Source organism: Mesoplodon densirostris, chromosome 5 (assembly GCF_025265405.1).
Source record: "Mesoplodon densirostris isolate mMesDen1 chromosome 5, mMesDen1 primary haplotype, whole genome shotgun sequence".
NCBI lineage: Eukaryota > Metazoa > Chordata > Mammalia > Artiodactyla > Ziphiidae > Mesoplodon > Mesoplodon densirostris.
Window position 1 is genome coordinate 68,863,754 of NC_082665.1, and position 17,107 is coordinate 68,880,860.

The following is a 17,107-nucleotide window of genomic DNA, read 5'->3' on the forward strand; positions in this document are numbered from 1 at the left end:
AATTTGCGCCCACCAAGAAATGTCAAGAAAAGACATTGATGGCAGTGGGGGGTAAGGTATGAATAAGGTGTTTAGGTGTGGAGATAATAAAATGTTTAGTTTTATAAAAATAGTCAAATAGAAAACAACATAGGCATACATGTGAATTTCTCAGGTAGCCTGAGAGATACTCCCAAAGCCAACCAAGAGATGAAGGCCACTGGTCACTAAGAACCCAATTACGCAGTTTTTAAAAAGGCATGTACACATTCATTGAAAATACTGAAAAAAGTGTACTGAAATACTGGTTTATCTAGGCAGTGTGAGTTCGGGGTCTATAGGTCACAAAAATCCTACGGTAAGCACATTACTTTTCTTCTATTTTAAACGGATACTTTCTTAGGTGCATAGAAGGTCATTGCAAAGGCCCTCGAAACCAAGACTCCAAGGGAGCACTTTCAGGGCGGCTTCCAAGACGCGGCGCCAACAGAGGTGGGGCTGGGCAGGGCACGCTGCCCGCACACTCTGAACGCCATGCACGACCCACACGCTCCACGCTTCTAGCAGGCCCCGCCCATCGCCCGGACGTCACGCATAACCCGTTCGCTCTGCCCTCACCTTCCACAAGCCCCGCCCCAGAGTCCTGCTCGGGTCCCTCCGCGGCGCCAGGCGACCTTGTGCTTACCCGCGCCACCGCCGGCCTTGGGGCACTGTGTTGGTGGCGGAGTAGGCGGCCATGGGGAGCCTCCGCGGCCTGCGCCTGGCGGCTGGTGAGACGCGGGCCGGGCAGGGGGTGGGCGGGAAGCCAGCTCAGCCGCTGTGGGTGGAGGAAGCCTGCAGCCTCCTCAGGCATGGTAGTTGCTCTGTTCCATTGCTTTCCCCTCAGGTAGTTCGGAATCCAACTGCAGGGTAGTAATAGGGGGAGAGAGCAAGGGATGAGCGAGCAACTGGTAAGCAAGACACTGCGGGCTAGCCGAGAGTGACCCTCGCACCTGGCTCTGCATCCACCCAGCTGCCACCAACTTAACGAGCCCTTTTGCTCCCGGATCACTTTTCCGACCCGCAGCCCCCTGTGAGCTCAGTTCTTAATGCACTTCCCATCCCTAAAACTACCCCATTGCCTGATTCATTCAGCTTTCCACGAGTGTTGAGCCTCCCCCTCCCCGCCACTCCCACCCCCACCATCTCTAGAGTTTTATCTCTCAGAGAAAACTTGAGTCTAGGGTTTCCTACCTATTTGGCATCTGATTAGGCAAGGGATGTATGGTCTCCCAGAATAACAGTAATTGTTTTCCTAAAATGGGGGGGGTACATTTCTTTTAAATAATTCTACAATAAAGTGCTTTGAATTTCTTGGAGGAAAGTGTTATGTAAATGCAGGATCTGTGGTTTGTTTCCCTTTTAGACATTTGTGTAATGACTATTTGGAGTCAGGGTTTAATTCGCCTTCTTGGGGAACCAGGAGAGCCTTTGCTTAGTAGGGGCTGAGAAATCAGAGTGTTTGCCTCTTGGCTGTTTTCTAGGCACCAGGGCAAATCACACTTTTGGTTACCTTTATGAACTTTGATAAGGTGTAATGATTGATTCCTTAGTACCAAAACGTTGTTTACTTCAGATTTTACAAGAAGAATCGCCCTAAACTTGACTATTGAGATAATGCAAATGTACATTGTAAACGTAAATGAAATAATGTAAAAAAAAAAGTTATCCTTGACATTTCTTATTTTGCATTTCAGTGGAGTATGGACTGGAAAACATGTCTCATGCTGAATATTATTTACTTCCTTTAAAACAAATACCCTTTCTGCTAAAAGAGATTGATTTCATTGATTTGTTCAGTTTAGATGAACTAATTCCCCTAAAATCTTTTGTACACATCCTGTTAACCTTTTCAGCAAGGTAAGTGAAAGAATCATTGCTCTGTAAAAAAAAAACCCTGTAAAAGGGACTTTGACTACAGAACGAAGACTGAGTGTTTGTAAGTAATTCATCTTCTTGCCTTGAGAATATATTTATGCACTATAAGGATTCCAAAGCCTCTCTCCAAACTTTTGACGTTTAAGAACTTTACCATTGGGTAAAACAAAATTCCTTGAGCAATTTAAGAACAATTTATTTTACTCCAGATAGATCCACTAAGGATGTTATATGAGCAACTCTTCCCAAAGGATCTCTGAATGTCTGATGTTTTGTGAGCAACTTTAAGCAATTTGCTCCTTCACCCACTTTTGCCCATTTTATTTCTAAATACTTTGACCTACATTGTTTTACTTGATTGATTTCTCATAGTAGCCCTCTTAGGTAAGTCTTATCGTCTCCTCTTCATTTTACAGATGAATAAACATGGGTCCGAGGGTTGGTTGACTTGTCCCAGGTTGATCAGCCATAAAATGTTAGAGTCAGGAGATGAGTCAGTGCCCTCTAATTCTGGAACTGTGCTCTTTGCTTTGTTCAGACTGCTTGTTCAGATATATGTGTACATGTATTTGTCATAGCTAATAGGGTCTCTTTGGTGTGAAATGGAAGAGTCATGAAATGCAGATTTTCTTGTGAAATGGAAGCAGTCATTCATATGCAAATAGTTTTCAAGTAAGAGCGATTTAACTGGCAACTTTACTAAAGGAATGGTAGGTCAGATAGAAACATAATCTAGGCATACCTCATTTATCCAGAATATTATTTGGAAGAAGATACTTTAGGTGAGTGAAATTTCAAAAAGCCAAGGCTTAATCCTTTAAATGATGGACCCTTATTTTTAATTGTTTCTGTTGGAAATCTTTACTATACTCCCTTAACAAAGAGAATGTAGGCTTTTACGATCTTGAATTTGTTTACTGTTTTGTAGATGTACCTGTAGAAATAGGTCAGGGTTGTTAACTTTTGGTTCTTGGACCCCTTCACAGATGAGAGGTCCTGTGAACCTCTGAAATTGCATTCACATTTTTATGATTATATGCTTGTTTGGGGAAGAGAGGATCCATAGCTTCCATCCATTACTCAGAGCAATCTGTGGTAAGCTAAAAAGCACTTTTATGATTTGGAACTAAATGGCTATTGACCCACACTACTGTGGGTCCCATGAGGTAAAGATGGGGTCTGTTTTGTTTTTACTAAATCTTCAGCACTTACCAGTGTCCAGCTCATAATAGACAGGCCATAGATACTTTTTGGAATAATTGTTTTTAATATTTTATTATTTTTAATAAAATAATTGGTTTTTTATAATTATTACTTTCTATATAATAATTATTAGATCAAAGGAATGGAATGGTCTTATAAGAATGTTTCTTCACACCTTCAGAAAAGATTTACTGCCCTAAACTCCTTTGACTTAACAGCAGATTTTAAAATAAATTTATTATTGTTATTTTATCAATGCAGCGGGCCATGGGCAGCCTCCTTGTCAGTTTTACCCACACCCTAGAGCATTAGAATCAATGGATAACTTAAAAGTCATGTAGTCATGTAGTACCCTAAGTTTACAGATGAGGAAACTTAAGGCCCAAGAAGGAAATTGACTTGCTAAGGGTCACACGATTACAAAGCTGGGAATATCTCCTGGTTCCCATTCTGATTTTATTTCTACTACATTCTGCTCCTTCATTGTACTTTTTGTTTGTTCTTACTAATCAGCCCTAAATGAGTACATGCCCATTTTTACCATTTTATGCCTCCAGTCTTTGGCTTTGCTTATCACTCCCTCCAGGTCTTGCCAACAGGTTTTTACTGAGCAAACACTGTGTGCCCTGTTCACTATGAAACCTCTGGAATTAGCGGACTACCACTCTTCCTAGGGCTAAAGTTTATTGCAATGAATAAGCAGACCTATATAATATACCTGGAGAGCTTATACAAGACAGTATATATTAAGTTCTAGATTGCAGAACAGATTTTAAATGCTGCTCTGGTGTCCTGACGCTGGTTCCTCCTGGCTTTGTGCATATCTCTTTCCAGTTTCACAGGTTGTCATGCTACACTGGTAGCTTGAGATCTGCCATGGTGAGGGTTATTGGCAAACACTACAAATCAGGGCTTTTCCCCACCAACCCCCTCCCAAGAGCCAGCATACCACTGGCTTTAAGAATTCAGAGATTGAGGGTTCTTTTCCCTAAACCATGTAGCCTCTGAGAGCATAATCTGACCTTAAATATTTTTACCACTTTATCCTCATTTTCTTAGTGTTGACTCAAGTTGCAACCCCCTTTTTAATGAAAGTACATAGAACAGAAAATTTTACAATTCATCCCAAATGGTAAGAGTAAATATTGTTTTAGTCATATATATGTACACACACATAGGTATACATATATATAAATGTATGTGTCTATATTGGTGTACTTGGTCATTAAATAAAATGCATTTTTCCCTTTGGGGAAAAAAAATTCAGAGAAAGGAAAAATAGTGTAGGTTAGGATTATCTACTGAAGGTTCCATTGAAACAGAAGGGATGGGAGAGTGACACGAGCAAAGGTGGGGGCAGTAATGAGTCTGCAGTGGGTGTGGGGGGAGAAAGGGCAGTAGGGAGAGAGGATTATCTTGGATTTCAGGAGGTACTCATAGGAAATGCGGTTTCGCCTTTGAGGGTTTGAACCAGATGAATTTGGACAAAAAGGAAACCTTCAAGAAGAAGTCATTAAAAAATATTTTTTGAAAATTAACATGGTCGCTGCATACAGGATGAATACCTGCTACCTATGAAAATATTACAGTAATCTGTAGGTGAAGTGATGATGGGAATGACAAAAAGAGAATGTATCTAGGAAGTATTTTGAAGTAACTGTTAGTATGACGTTCAGACAGAGTAATTTATGGAAGACGTAAAGACTGAAGTTCTTGAGCATGGAGGACTGAAGGAGTGCTACTCCATTGTCAGAAATAAGAAAGTTGGGAAGGCTTACTGGTTTGGCAGAGAGGATGGTGCACTATTGAGTGGGAGGTGGCATTGAGTTATAGGTGAGGATGGAACCTCAGTCACAGACCTGAGGACAAAGGAGGGGTAAAGTTAGGGGAATATATGGGAGCCATCAGTGTAGAGCTGATTATTAAAACAGTGGAGGAGTCCTCCCTGAGAGCAGTGCGGGACAGAGGCAAACACTGAACCTTGGAGGCCTGACATAGTGTAAGCAATAGGAAGTGGCAGAGGATATTATAGAAGGTAGATCACAGAGGTCAGAGATGAAGGGAGAAAACGTGGTGGTGTAATGTAAGGGAGGACTGAGTCCTTGTAGAAGGATGAGATCATTAGAGTCAAATGGCCACAAAGATGGGAAGAGGAGAGTCAGATGAGCTAATGAAAAGATTCTAAAAGACATATTCATATGACTAGAAAGAGATCACTAATTTACAGCAATTTTAGTAAAATGAGTGGGGGAAGAAACATTATAGTTAACATGTGGGTGATGGGGTCAAGGTAGTAAATACATGCCACTTAGTCACTTGCACTATGAAAGGAAGGAGGTAGTATTTTATTTATAGGAGCTGTTGAGAACAAGTGAATGTTTTGTTTGAGATAGTGGACCCTCAGTACCACTGTGGTGTAATAAGTCAGGAATTCTCATCAACTGCCCATAGATGGTGAAAATTGATTCAGCCTTTCTGGAAAGCAGTTTGTTATATATTTTAAGAATCTTAAGATTGGACCTAGAGATTATCATACTAAGTGAAGTAAGTCAGAGAGAGAAAGGCAAATATCAAATGATATCACTCATACGTGGAAACTAATTTGTAAAAGATACAAATGAACTTATTTACAAAACAGAAGCAGACTTATAGATATTGACAACAAACTTATGATTACCAAAGGGAAATATTGTGGGGAGGGATAAATCAGGAACTTGGGATGAACACACATTACTATATATAAGATAGATAACCAGCAAGGACCTACTGTATAGTACAGAGAACTCTACCCAATATTCTGTGATAACCTATATGAGAAAAGAATCTAAAAAAGAATGTATATATGTATATGTATAACTGAATCATTTTGCTGTACACCTGAAACTAACACAACATTGTAAATCAACTATACTCCAATAAAATTAAAATATTAAAGAAGAAAAATGAATCTTAAAAGGGTTCATGTCCTTTAACCATCATATCCTTTAGCCCTCCAATACCAGGATTCTATATAAGAAAATAACCAGAAATGCCATTAAAGATTTATGTAGAAAACTATTCATTGAAATATTATTTGTAATAGTGAAAAATGGGAAATAAATCCAGCCATAGGGAATGATTAACTTCAGGTTATATCCATTTGATGTTATACAGGTATCAAAAGTATTTTTTAATTAATCTTGGAAAAGTGTGACATAAGCAAGATATGGAATTATCTGATTTTGGAAAATGTATATGTTGTGTATAAGTATAGGAAAAAGTCTGGGAAGAAATACACCAAGTTGTTATCCCCAGATGGTGTGATTATGGATGCTTTTGTTTTTCTTCATATGTTTTTTTAGTTTCCCAAATTTTCTGTTATGAGCAAGTGTTACTTTTATAAGTTAAAAGGTTTTTCGTTTGTTTTAAGAGTGGAGAGGCAATGTTTGGCAGGAAAAAGGCAGTGGAAAGGAAGGATCTAGAGTTTATGAGAATTTTGGTACAACATCTCTCAGCAAGAAGGGTCACAGTTGGAGTGGTTCAGAGTGAAGGAAGGCTAGTGTTCTTCCAAGCCTGCAGGGATGGATGAGAAAACAGATGGAGAGGTAGGGAATCTGTTTCTGTCACAAAACCTATTTAGGTCAGCAGCTAAGGCAGAGAGAGTTTCAAATAGCCACTGTTGGGAGTGGGCTGGAATGATGGGCGGAAAAAAGATCACCAAGGAGTGGCCCCATATCACTGAAGTTTGGCCACCAGAGACATGGATACTTTGCTTTCCATAGGCCCACTTCCCCACCCCAACTTAAAAAAAACTGGCCAGATTCCAAAGGTTTATTTATAAATCTATTTTTAGAACTCTTAAGATTTTTTTCCCCATAGAAACAATGTTACAAATGGTAGTTAGGGTTCTAGCCAGCCCACAAAATCTCATAATGTCAGTGTGTCTTGCCCATTTTTCCTTCCTAGAATTTTTCACATCTGTTAGTTCCTCTGCGTTAAGACCTATAACTGTCCTCTTTTCTTTGCACAACCCACTTGAACTACAGTGTTGTGACACCACTTAAAAGGTTTCCACATTTATGTCTACCTACTTCTGTTCCCTTTACCCTACTTCCCCCCCACCCCTAGCCTTCCCTGCATTCTGCACCCAGATTTATCTGCCATAGTCCCCATGGTTAGTGTTACTTTCCTGCTCAAAACTGCTCTGCCTGTTTCCCAAAATCTTTTTGGGGTATGGCAGACAAAAGGCTCTCACTGTGGGGGAGCATGCCCAGGCACAACTCTCATAGCCAGAGTGCATTAGGCCAGTATCATCACTTAAATTCTCAACCCTAGAGCATCAGCAAGGGTGTTAGCAAGGCAGTTAGGCTTGTGAGCACTGGTTGCCTGGCCGGCAGATGGAGAATTCTCTGTGCAAATCATTGTTTGAAGCCAGAAGAAATCCATCCCTTTTCAGAATAGTTGCAGACAGGAGTCTGCAGTTGCAGTCAAGCTGTTCAGATCTCATCGCCGAAAAAGCTCAGAGCAAGTTAATGTTTCAGGTTTGTTCATTTGTTTTGTTGTGGTCAGCCTTTAGGGCATTCCCACCCAGCTTCTTCTAATGTAGAAAGCAAATCAGTGGTTTTCTATTCTAAATGAGCTCTGGGTGGGAATAAGAGCTCCAGCTTCCGTAAGTGACATAATTGCCCTAACTTATTCTTCTTTCTAGTAGGTTTACTGAGCAGCTACAAACATTTGGCATATGATTTCATCATAACTATAAAATACAGTATTGACTAGATAGCCTATGTGTAGGAACTTTGCCATCCTCAGGATAAGCATACATTTAGTTTTTTCCTCCTGAGACTTAAAATTGACTCCGATTCACAAAACAGACTTTCAAAGTTCCTTATTCAGACTTGCTTTTTCCTATCACAGCAAACATTTCAGGACAAGCGGTATCCTATTTCAATTTTAGAAGGATTAAATAGGCATTTGTGGGCTAGCATGAATACCGCCTAAGTATTTAGATCAAAAAAATCTTTCCATGTGACATGAAAAAGGAATACTGTTGCCCCATAAACAAAGTGCTTCTCCCAGCCAGGATCCTTGCCTTCTGGAACACTAGGAAAAGAGCAAGGTGGTTGGGCTGAGAGTCTCACAGCAGTGTGCTTGGGTCAGCTCTGTAGCTCTGGTCATTCATTGTGAGATAATGAGACAGTGGCTGTTTACCCATGGGGGCCTCCAGCTGCTGTAGAGGAGGAATGTGAAATAAAGCCTTTTCCACGGAGGATGAGGATGAGAACATGGAGGATGAGCTGTAGAACAGTTCACACTGCATGTCATCAAGTAACTGAGAAGTGTATTAGAGTCTGCATGCTCTGTAAAATCTGGAAGCTGGGGATATTTTAGTACTCCACAGGGATTCCAAACTTTCAATGTAATGAGTTACATATTGATATGCAGAAATTAGAAATAAAGCAGAGCTCCTTTTCAGTGAATTGCTTTTGAAAAGAGGGATTTTTTTTTCTGTAGATAGACTATTTATTCAAGAAATGAGACAGTAAAATATGACCTTAAATACAGACAAAAGCAGATCTTCTTAAATCTCATTAGAATCTTATTTATAGGATAGATTATAGGAATAGACCAGTGTATCTGACCTTTACAGCAAAACATTCATATTTAAAATAAAAAAGTACTGAAAAATTGTTTAGAAAATACATAAGGTAGGGAGTAATATTTTGCAGGAAGTAACCTAATTTTGGAATAAGAACGTGTTTATTTCCACAATGAAAATTTTAATAACTCATCTTTTATAAGAGCATTTTTTAATTGGTTTATGGTTGATTTACAATGTGTTAGTTTCAGGTATACAGCAAAGTGATTCAATTGTACACATTTATATTCTTTTTCATATTCTTTTCCATTGTAGGTTATTACAAGGTATTGAATATAGTTCCCCGTGCTATACAGTAGGTCCTTGCTATTTCTCTATTTTATATATAATAGTGTGTATCTGTTAATCCCAAACTCCTGATTTATCCCTTCTCCACCCTTTTTCCTTTGGTAACCATAAGTTTGTTTTCTATGTCTGTGAGTCTGTTTCTGTTTTGTAAATAAATTCATTTGTATCACTTTTTAGATTCCACATATAAGTGATGTAATATGATATTTGTCTTTCTTTGTCTGATTTACTTAATATGGTAATCTCTAAGTCGATCCATATTGCTGCAAGTGGCATTATTTCATCGAAAAGAGGGATTTTGAATGCAGCTAGAGACATAGGTATTTAGCTCTGCAGGTGTGCCCTGGTCATTTATGTAGCCTATGTTCAACAGGGACTCTAGCTGGTTGTGCTAAAAAGCAGCAATTCTCAAACATGGCAGCACATTAGAATCACTTAGAAAATCTTTCTAAAAAATACTAATGCCAGAGTCCTCGTCACAGGGATGGCCCTGTGTGTTGGGTTTTTGTTTTTCTGTGGTGATTCCAGTATACAGAGTTCGAAGTCCATCTTTTTAGAGTAGTGCTTCTCAAACTTTAGTATGCATAAGCATCATGTGAAGGGCTTGTAAAAACATTTTTCTAGTCCTCACCCCAGGAGATTCTGAAGGTTTGGGGTGGGGTCTGAGAATTAGCATTTCCAGGAAGCTCCCAGCTGAGGCCGAATAGCACTGTTCTAGACTTTAGAGTGTGTGGTATTGTTTTTCCTGTGTCTGGCACACAGCGTGTACTCATCAGCTATTGAATGAATGTGGCTATTTGATTCTTGAAATTTAATGTTCATATGAATCAGTTGGATATCTCATTAAAAATATAGATTCAAATTCTGTAGGTCTGGGTTGGGAGCTGAAAGTCTGCATTTCTAACAAGCTCACAGGTGATGGCAACATTTGAGAATAGCAAGGTGTAACAAGATATATATCATGTGTAATTTTCTCATCTCATTTCCACCAAGGTGCACTAGGCAGATGACCTTCACCTGGACATCTTTGGTCTACCCTGAATTGGGCACATTTCCTACTATACCCCATTTCTTTCCTTTTCTATCCCATTACAAAAACATATTGGAGTACAAATGAGTGAGAGTGACATTTTTATAGAGATCACATCAAATCCTCTCCAATTTTTAAAATATTAAATATCAAGTAAATATAAAAATTTCATAAACTATGTAAAAGTAAAAAACAATAAGATGTAATTAATACACATGTTTAAAAATATTCTTATTTAGAGTAATTTTAATTTACAGAAAAGTCACAAAGATAGTACAGAGTTCTGTGTACCCTCACCCAGTTAACCCTAATGTTATCGCTTTACATAACCCACAGTACATTTGTCAATACTAAGAAACTAACATTGATACTTTGCTATCAACTAAAGGACAAACTCCATTTAGTTCTCTCCAGTTATTCTACTGATGTCCCTTTTGTGTTCCAGGATCCAATCCAGGATACCACATTGCATTTAGTTGTCATGTCTCCTTAGTCTTTGCTGATCTGTGATGGTTTCATATTCTTTGACTTTCATGATCTTGACAATTTTGAGGAATACTGGTCAGATATTTTGTAGGATGTCCCTCAATTAGGTTTTGTTTGATGCTTTCTCATGGTAAGACTAGGGTTTTGGGTTTGGGGGAAGAATAAATAGCACAGAGGTAAAGTGCCCTTCTCATCATGTCATATTGGCATATAATATCCACATGATTTATTACTGGACTCATTTTATTTTTTATTGATGGACTCATATTTTTTACCTTGTTATAATCTATTACTCTTATTTATTTTGTTGCTCAAATTATTCCAGTTTAGGCCTTATCAGATCAGCTTCTGTGTCCCTTTACAGGCCCTCATCATTTTGTTTTTTGGACACTTCCTTACTTTCTGGCACTACAGGATGGATATTCCAGACTCATCTTGTATTTTCTCTGCCCCAAATAGAATCAACCAGTTTTCTCCAAGGAGCCCTGGTTCCTTTCATTGGATAATGGTATTTAGACACCAGGATCTGGCAATGAGTGTGCTTGTTGCTACTCAAGTGTCACTGATTCCAGGCCTTCCCAGTGGGTAGAGCTGGAAAATACATGTGTGTATACTAAACCATGTGTGTACACATAATTATGTCTCTGTCTCATATCATCTCTCTGTATGTATACACACATGTATATATAGAAAACTAAAGGTGCTTATACTGAGTTTTCTGACTCTGACCCAGCACCACATTCATTCTAGCCTTCCACCCTTGCTTTTGGAACTTCTTTCTTTGACAATGAGAAACCTGGCTCTCATTATCTACCATTTAGTTAGTTACTTGTTCAATCCTAGTATATACTTATAAAGTAGTTTCAGAATTGTTAACCAATACTCCTGTAAGAAACAAATTTGCCAACTAAAGTACATTTCTCTTTGTCTTTAGTCTTACAGTTTCCAGTCAAAACAATATTTTCCAAAGTTACTTAGGTCATCTCCTTTTTTCCCACCTTAAAGTTTATAAGGTTAGATCACACATTTCTAATATAATTAGATACATTTGTCACAGTCTGATTTCCATCCTGGGAATCATCCAACATCCTGGTTGATATTTTAAAATTTGCATATATTAAAGCTCTCTGTGATATAGTTTTAGGGGTTTTGACAAATGCCATGATTTTATTTTTAAGCAGATCATTGGCAGACTTCATAACTAGCAACATACGTGCAACAAACCTAGCAGCTGATCTTCACACAGGTTAAGAAACAATAACTTAGATAATCTTCTAAAAGCCTCTTCACCAGCATTCATTGAACCTTCATTTATCATCACTGGTTCCCAGAGATTGGTCATGTTCCAGGTAACGTCACTGATGATTATCTCCAGGAGAGTCTTGAATGATTCTGACAAAAAAAGCATCCCCACCACTCTGCACTGTCCATCATGGATTGGAAAGAATGGGAAGGAAGGGACAACAGGGCAGAAGGCAGTACCTGAATCAGCCTTGAGACTGACCCACTAGAGCCTCCAGCCAGCAGTAATAACTCTAAGGCACAGATTTACAAATTGTGAGCCCCCAGACCAACAGTACTGGCATCACCTGAGAAATTGTTGGAAATGCAAATTCTCAGGCTCCATCTATACTTACTGAATCAGAAACTCTGGAAATGGCGTCCACTAGTGTGTGTTATGAGTCCTTTGGGTGATTCTGTTGCATACTAGAGCTTAAGGATTTATACTCTTAAGATTAACTAGCCATTTGCCAGTCAGAGCCTTATGGGCACAGTGAGGCTTCATCTTGACTTCTTGCTAAGGCTTTGGGGACACAGAACTGGTCAGCCAGGGACAGGCTGCAAGTGTAGCCAGATGGTTTAGCCCTCTGGGTTTAATAGCCCTTTAAGGGCTGTTTTTCTTTTGGTTTTTTTGTTTTTAATTGCGATCCACCAGAGGATGGAAAATTTGGGGCTTGGATGTCTGGGGCAATATATTCTATCTCTTTGAGTTAGAAAAGTGGTCTTAATAATGATACTAGGGGAGGGGGAAGGGTAAGCTGTGACCAAGTGAGAGAGTGGCATGGACATATATACACTACCAAACGTAAAGTAGATAGCTAGTGGGAAGCAGCCGCATGGCACAGGGAGATCAGCTCCGTGGTTTGTGACCACCTAGAGTGGTGGGATAGGGAGGGTGGGAGGGAGGGAGGGAGATGCAAGAGGGAAGAGATACGGGAAATATGTATATGTATAACCGATTCACTTTGTTATAAAGCAGAAACTAACACCATTGTAAAGCAATTATACTCCAATAAAGATGTTTAAAAAAATAATAATGATACTAAAACTTTTTTATGCTTTAATTTTTTTGTAATTGCAAAATAAAGACCGAAATCACATCAAGACTTCATATATATATTTTTTTAGTGATGTCGGGTTTTTAAATTATTTTTTACAATGGTTTGTTATTTCTAATGTGTATAATATCATGTTTGTTTATGTTTTAATAACCATTTATACCTTAAGGAGGTACAAATTCCTGGCCTCCAGTATGAAGTTATAGTAAGAAAAAGTTGGGAGATATTTTCTGATCTAGGTAAACCTCTCATGCCTTTAAGTCCCTATTCTTCACCTCCACCCCCAGGTATGTCTGTGACCTCAAGTACTACTTCTCTTTTCATTATTCCTCTGTTCTAACCATGCTGGCCTCCTCTTTGTGTCCCTTAGGGCCTTTGCACTTACTGTTGTTTCTGATTGAAATACCCTTCCACCAGATAACTGCATACTAGCCCCCTCACTTCCTTCAAAAGTAGCATTCTCAAAGAGAACTTCTACTTCCCTATCTAAAATTTCACAAACACACCACATTCCAAGCACAGAAACACTTTGACTCCCCATTGTTTATTTTTTCTCTCTGGAATTTACTAACTATATATATACATATATATACATATATATGTGTATATATATATATATATATATTTCCCCCCTTCCTGTAGTAGAATGTAAGTTCAGCTGGCATAGATTTTTATCTGTTTTTTATACTGCCTGGAACAATACCTGACAAGTATTATTTGCTGAATGAATAAATGTCTCCAAACGTGCATTTGTGTGACTGACAGTAAGTAGGTGTACATGGTAACATTTTTGTTTTATCATTATTACCCGAACTGAGCTGAGAGGCAACTTGTCTTTTATTCTCCTAAACTGCCTCTGTTCTAATTAAGAGGGATGGGGAAGGACAGTACCTAAGGAGATAATTATTGATTCTTTTTCTGTTTCCTCTTTAGACAGTAGAGCTCACTGCCAGTTAACTTTGTTGCTTTCTGTCTCAGCACCTGCCAGAAGGCAATGGGACAGGATGGTGTGAGATGGGGATTTATAGGTCACATTAAACCAGTGGTTCTCTGGGGAAGATGAAAAAGTCGAGATGGATGGTGGTGATGGTGGCACAACAATGTGAATGTACTTAATACCACAGCCCTGTACACTTAAAAATGGTTAGAATGGTAAATTTTGTGTTATATGTATTTTACCAGTTTTTTTTTTTTTAGAAAACCCCAAAACACAGTGGTTCTCAAAGTGTAGTTTCAAACCAGCAGTAGCAGCTTCACCTAAGATCTTGTTAGAAATGCAAACTCCCAACCTTCAACCCAGAATTGTTGATTCCAAAACTGGAGGTAGGTGTGCCTAGTGACTTGCAGTTTAACAAGCCATTCAGGTGGTTCTGATGCATACTGAGGTTTGAGAGTTGCACAGCATTGAATAATTGTTTTAATCCTTAAGCTATGGAAAACTTTTGAAGAGGTTCATAGGATTTCTTCATGCCCTGATAACTGTATAAAATTACCTTGATCAGAAATTGACCACCTTAGGGGTAAAATTGAAGTGCTCTGGAAATGTTTTGAGGATTAGTGCTTTAAGTAATGTTTTAAGAAACAAACTTAATGCTTAGAGTACCTGCTGTGTTTCAAGCATCTTGCCAAATGCTCTCACACTTGTTTTCCATTTAACCCTCAAATCAGCCCTGGTGAAGTAAATACTACATTACCTATTATACATTTAAAACAAGCCGAGATCAGTTATAATTTATCTACTTTTCTTACAGTGTATACTTACTGTCACTAGGTGGCACTGGTGGTGTGGTTACTCAGACCCAGGCAAAGCTTTCTGGGACTACCTGCCTAGAAAACTGAAATAAACGAGGCCTTTTATGAAAGAAATCAGACTGCAGACAACCACAGATCTTGATACATGTAGAGGTTCTAACTTAAGGTATGTCAGAGTTAGGACCTCTGAAAATTCACTCCTATAAAAAGCGATGAAAACATTATCATAAAGTCTTAAAATCAACTTTTTCAGAACTCTAGGAAATAACCAGAGGCTTGTGACAGTCTGTGTAGCATTTGTCGAAGAAAATGACTTACTCGTGGTAAGAGCAGCAAGCCTAATGGAGTTTTAACTGATTCCTGTCTCCTCTTGGCTTCACAGTAGCCTTGAAAACTAATACCTCAAAATTGCAGTATCTCTAAAAACCTAGCAGACACTGAAGAAGGCAGAATGGATTTGGAGCTCCCCCAAAGCCCTAGCCCCAGAGGACTGTTACTGTTTGGCCTGTGTGGCAGTTCCATGGAAATGCTCACTCACAGGGCTTGCCTTTTTTTTTTTTTATTAACCTGACTCAGAGCTAATACAATTCAAACAGCTTCTTTCTCACCCACCCCAGAGCATGCCCCCAAATGCACACATAGCCCTCCAGCAAAGGCTGGCAAACTTATTGGTGCAAGGCATTTAGGGAAGTCTCTGTCCAGTTATCAGTGGACTACTAAGCTAACATAGAACATAGATTTCTGTGGCAAAGCACAACAAAGAATATTGGGGAATACAGAGCATTGGAAATAGAATTGAGAGTCTGGAAATAAAGCCTCATATTTATGGACAAACGATTTTCTATATTGTGTCAAAACAATTCAACAGGGGAAAAAATAGTTTTTTCAACAAATGGTGCTGGGAGAATTGGATATCCATATGCAAAAAAATGAAGTTGGATTCCTTCCACACATAATATACCAATATTAACTGAAAATGGATGACAGACCTAAATGTTAAAGCTAAAACTGTAACATTCTTAGAAGATAACATAGGAGTAAACCTTTGTAACCTTGTATGTGACACCAAAAGCTCAAGCAACAGAAGAAAAAATAGATAAGCTGGACTTCATCAAAATTAAAAATTTATATATTTAAAGGACATCATCAGGGACTTCCCTAGTGGCACACTGGTTAAGAATCCGCCTGCCAATGCAGGGGACACTGGTTCAAGCCCTGGTCTGGGGAGATCCCACATGCCGTGGAGCAACTAAGCCCATGCACCACAACTACTGAGCCTGCACTCTAGAACCCGCGAGCCACAACTACTGAGCCTACATGCCGCAACTACTGAAGCCTGCATGCCTAGAGCCCATGCTCTGAAACAAGAGAAGCCACTGCAACGAGAAGCCTGCGCACCACAATGAAGAGTAACCCCTGCTCGTCGCAACTAGGAAAGCCTGCACGCAGCAACGAAGACCCAACGCAGCCAAAAATAAATAAATAAATTTATAAAAATAAATAAATAAAGGACATCATCGGGACTTCCCTGGTGGTCCAGTGGGTAAGACTCCACGCACCCAATGCAGGGGGCCCAGGTTCCATGCCTGGTCGGGGAACTAGATCCCACATGCATGCCACAACTAAGAAACCCACATGCTGCAACTAAGCCCATGTGCTGCAACAAGAACCAACACAGTCAAAAATAAATAAATAGGACTTCCCTGGTGGCGCAGTGGTTGAGAGTCCGCCTGCAGATGCAGGGGACATGGGTTCGTGCCCCGGTCCGGGAAGATCCCACATGCCGCAGAGCAGCTAGGCCCATGAGCCATGGCCGCTGAGCCTGTGCATCCAGAGCCTGTGCTCCGCAACGGGAGAGGCCACAACAGTGAGAGGCCCACATACCACAAAAAAAATAAATAAAAATAAAGGATGTCATCAACATCATGAAATGACAACCTGAGAAATGGAGAAAATATTTACAAATCGTATATCAGACAAGGAACTTGTATCTAGAATATATAAGAATGCTTATAACCCAATAACAAAAAGAGAGCCAAGTTAAGAAATGAACAAAGAAGCTGAATGAACATTTCTCCAGAGAAGATATACAAAGAGCCAATAAACATGTGAAAATATCCTCATCCTCTTTACCCAGTAGGGAAATGCAAATCAAGACTATGTTGGGAAGGAAGAAATTTTCCTCTACCCTTCTCGGTTCTTGTGGCTGCTCTAAGAATTAAGTTGACATGAGACATAATGAGTTGACATTAACTAACATGTATACATGAGAGAGACCCTGGAAAACTGAGTAATTTGCTGAAATGGCTGAAACCCTCACCTTAAATACCATCTTCAGGTGAAGTCAAAGAGGATGTTAGAAGTAGGGGTTTGAGACTTCAAAGGTGAGGAAGGCAATTGACATGGAGATGGAATAGCAAATGTTTGGTAAATAAATGTTTGCTGGGCCATGCAAAGACAATGGGAAACAGGGTG

General features: G+C 39.4%; 1 protein-coding gene across 2 annotated transcripts in view; it reads left to right on the forward strand.

Moving 5' to 3' along the window:
* The first annotated feature begins 591 nt into the window (after positions 1-591).
* Positions 592-17,107, forward strand: part of FAM162A (family with sequence similarity 162 member A) — a 38,007-nt gene continuing 21,491 nt past the window's right edge. The window contains exons 1-2 of one of the 2 annotated variants that reach the window (XM_060099936.1): positions 592-749; positions 14,078-14,203. In XM_060099936.1, the coding sequence (XP_059955919.1) occupies positions 716-749; positions 14,078-14,203 (160 nt within the window). In that variant the 5' untranslated portion in view covers positions 592-715. The remainder of the gene's footprint in view (positions 750-14,077; positions 14,204-17,107) is intronic. The other variant, XM_060099937.1, reaches the window with a different exon arrangement.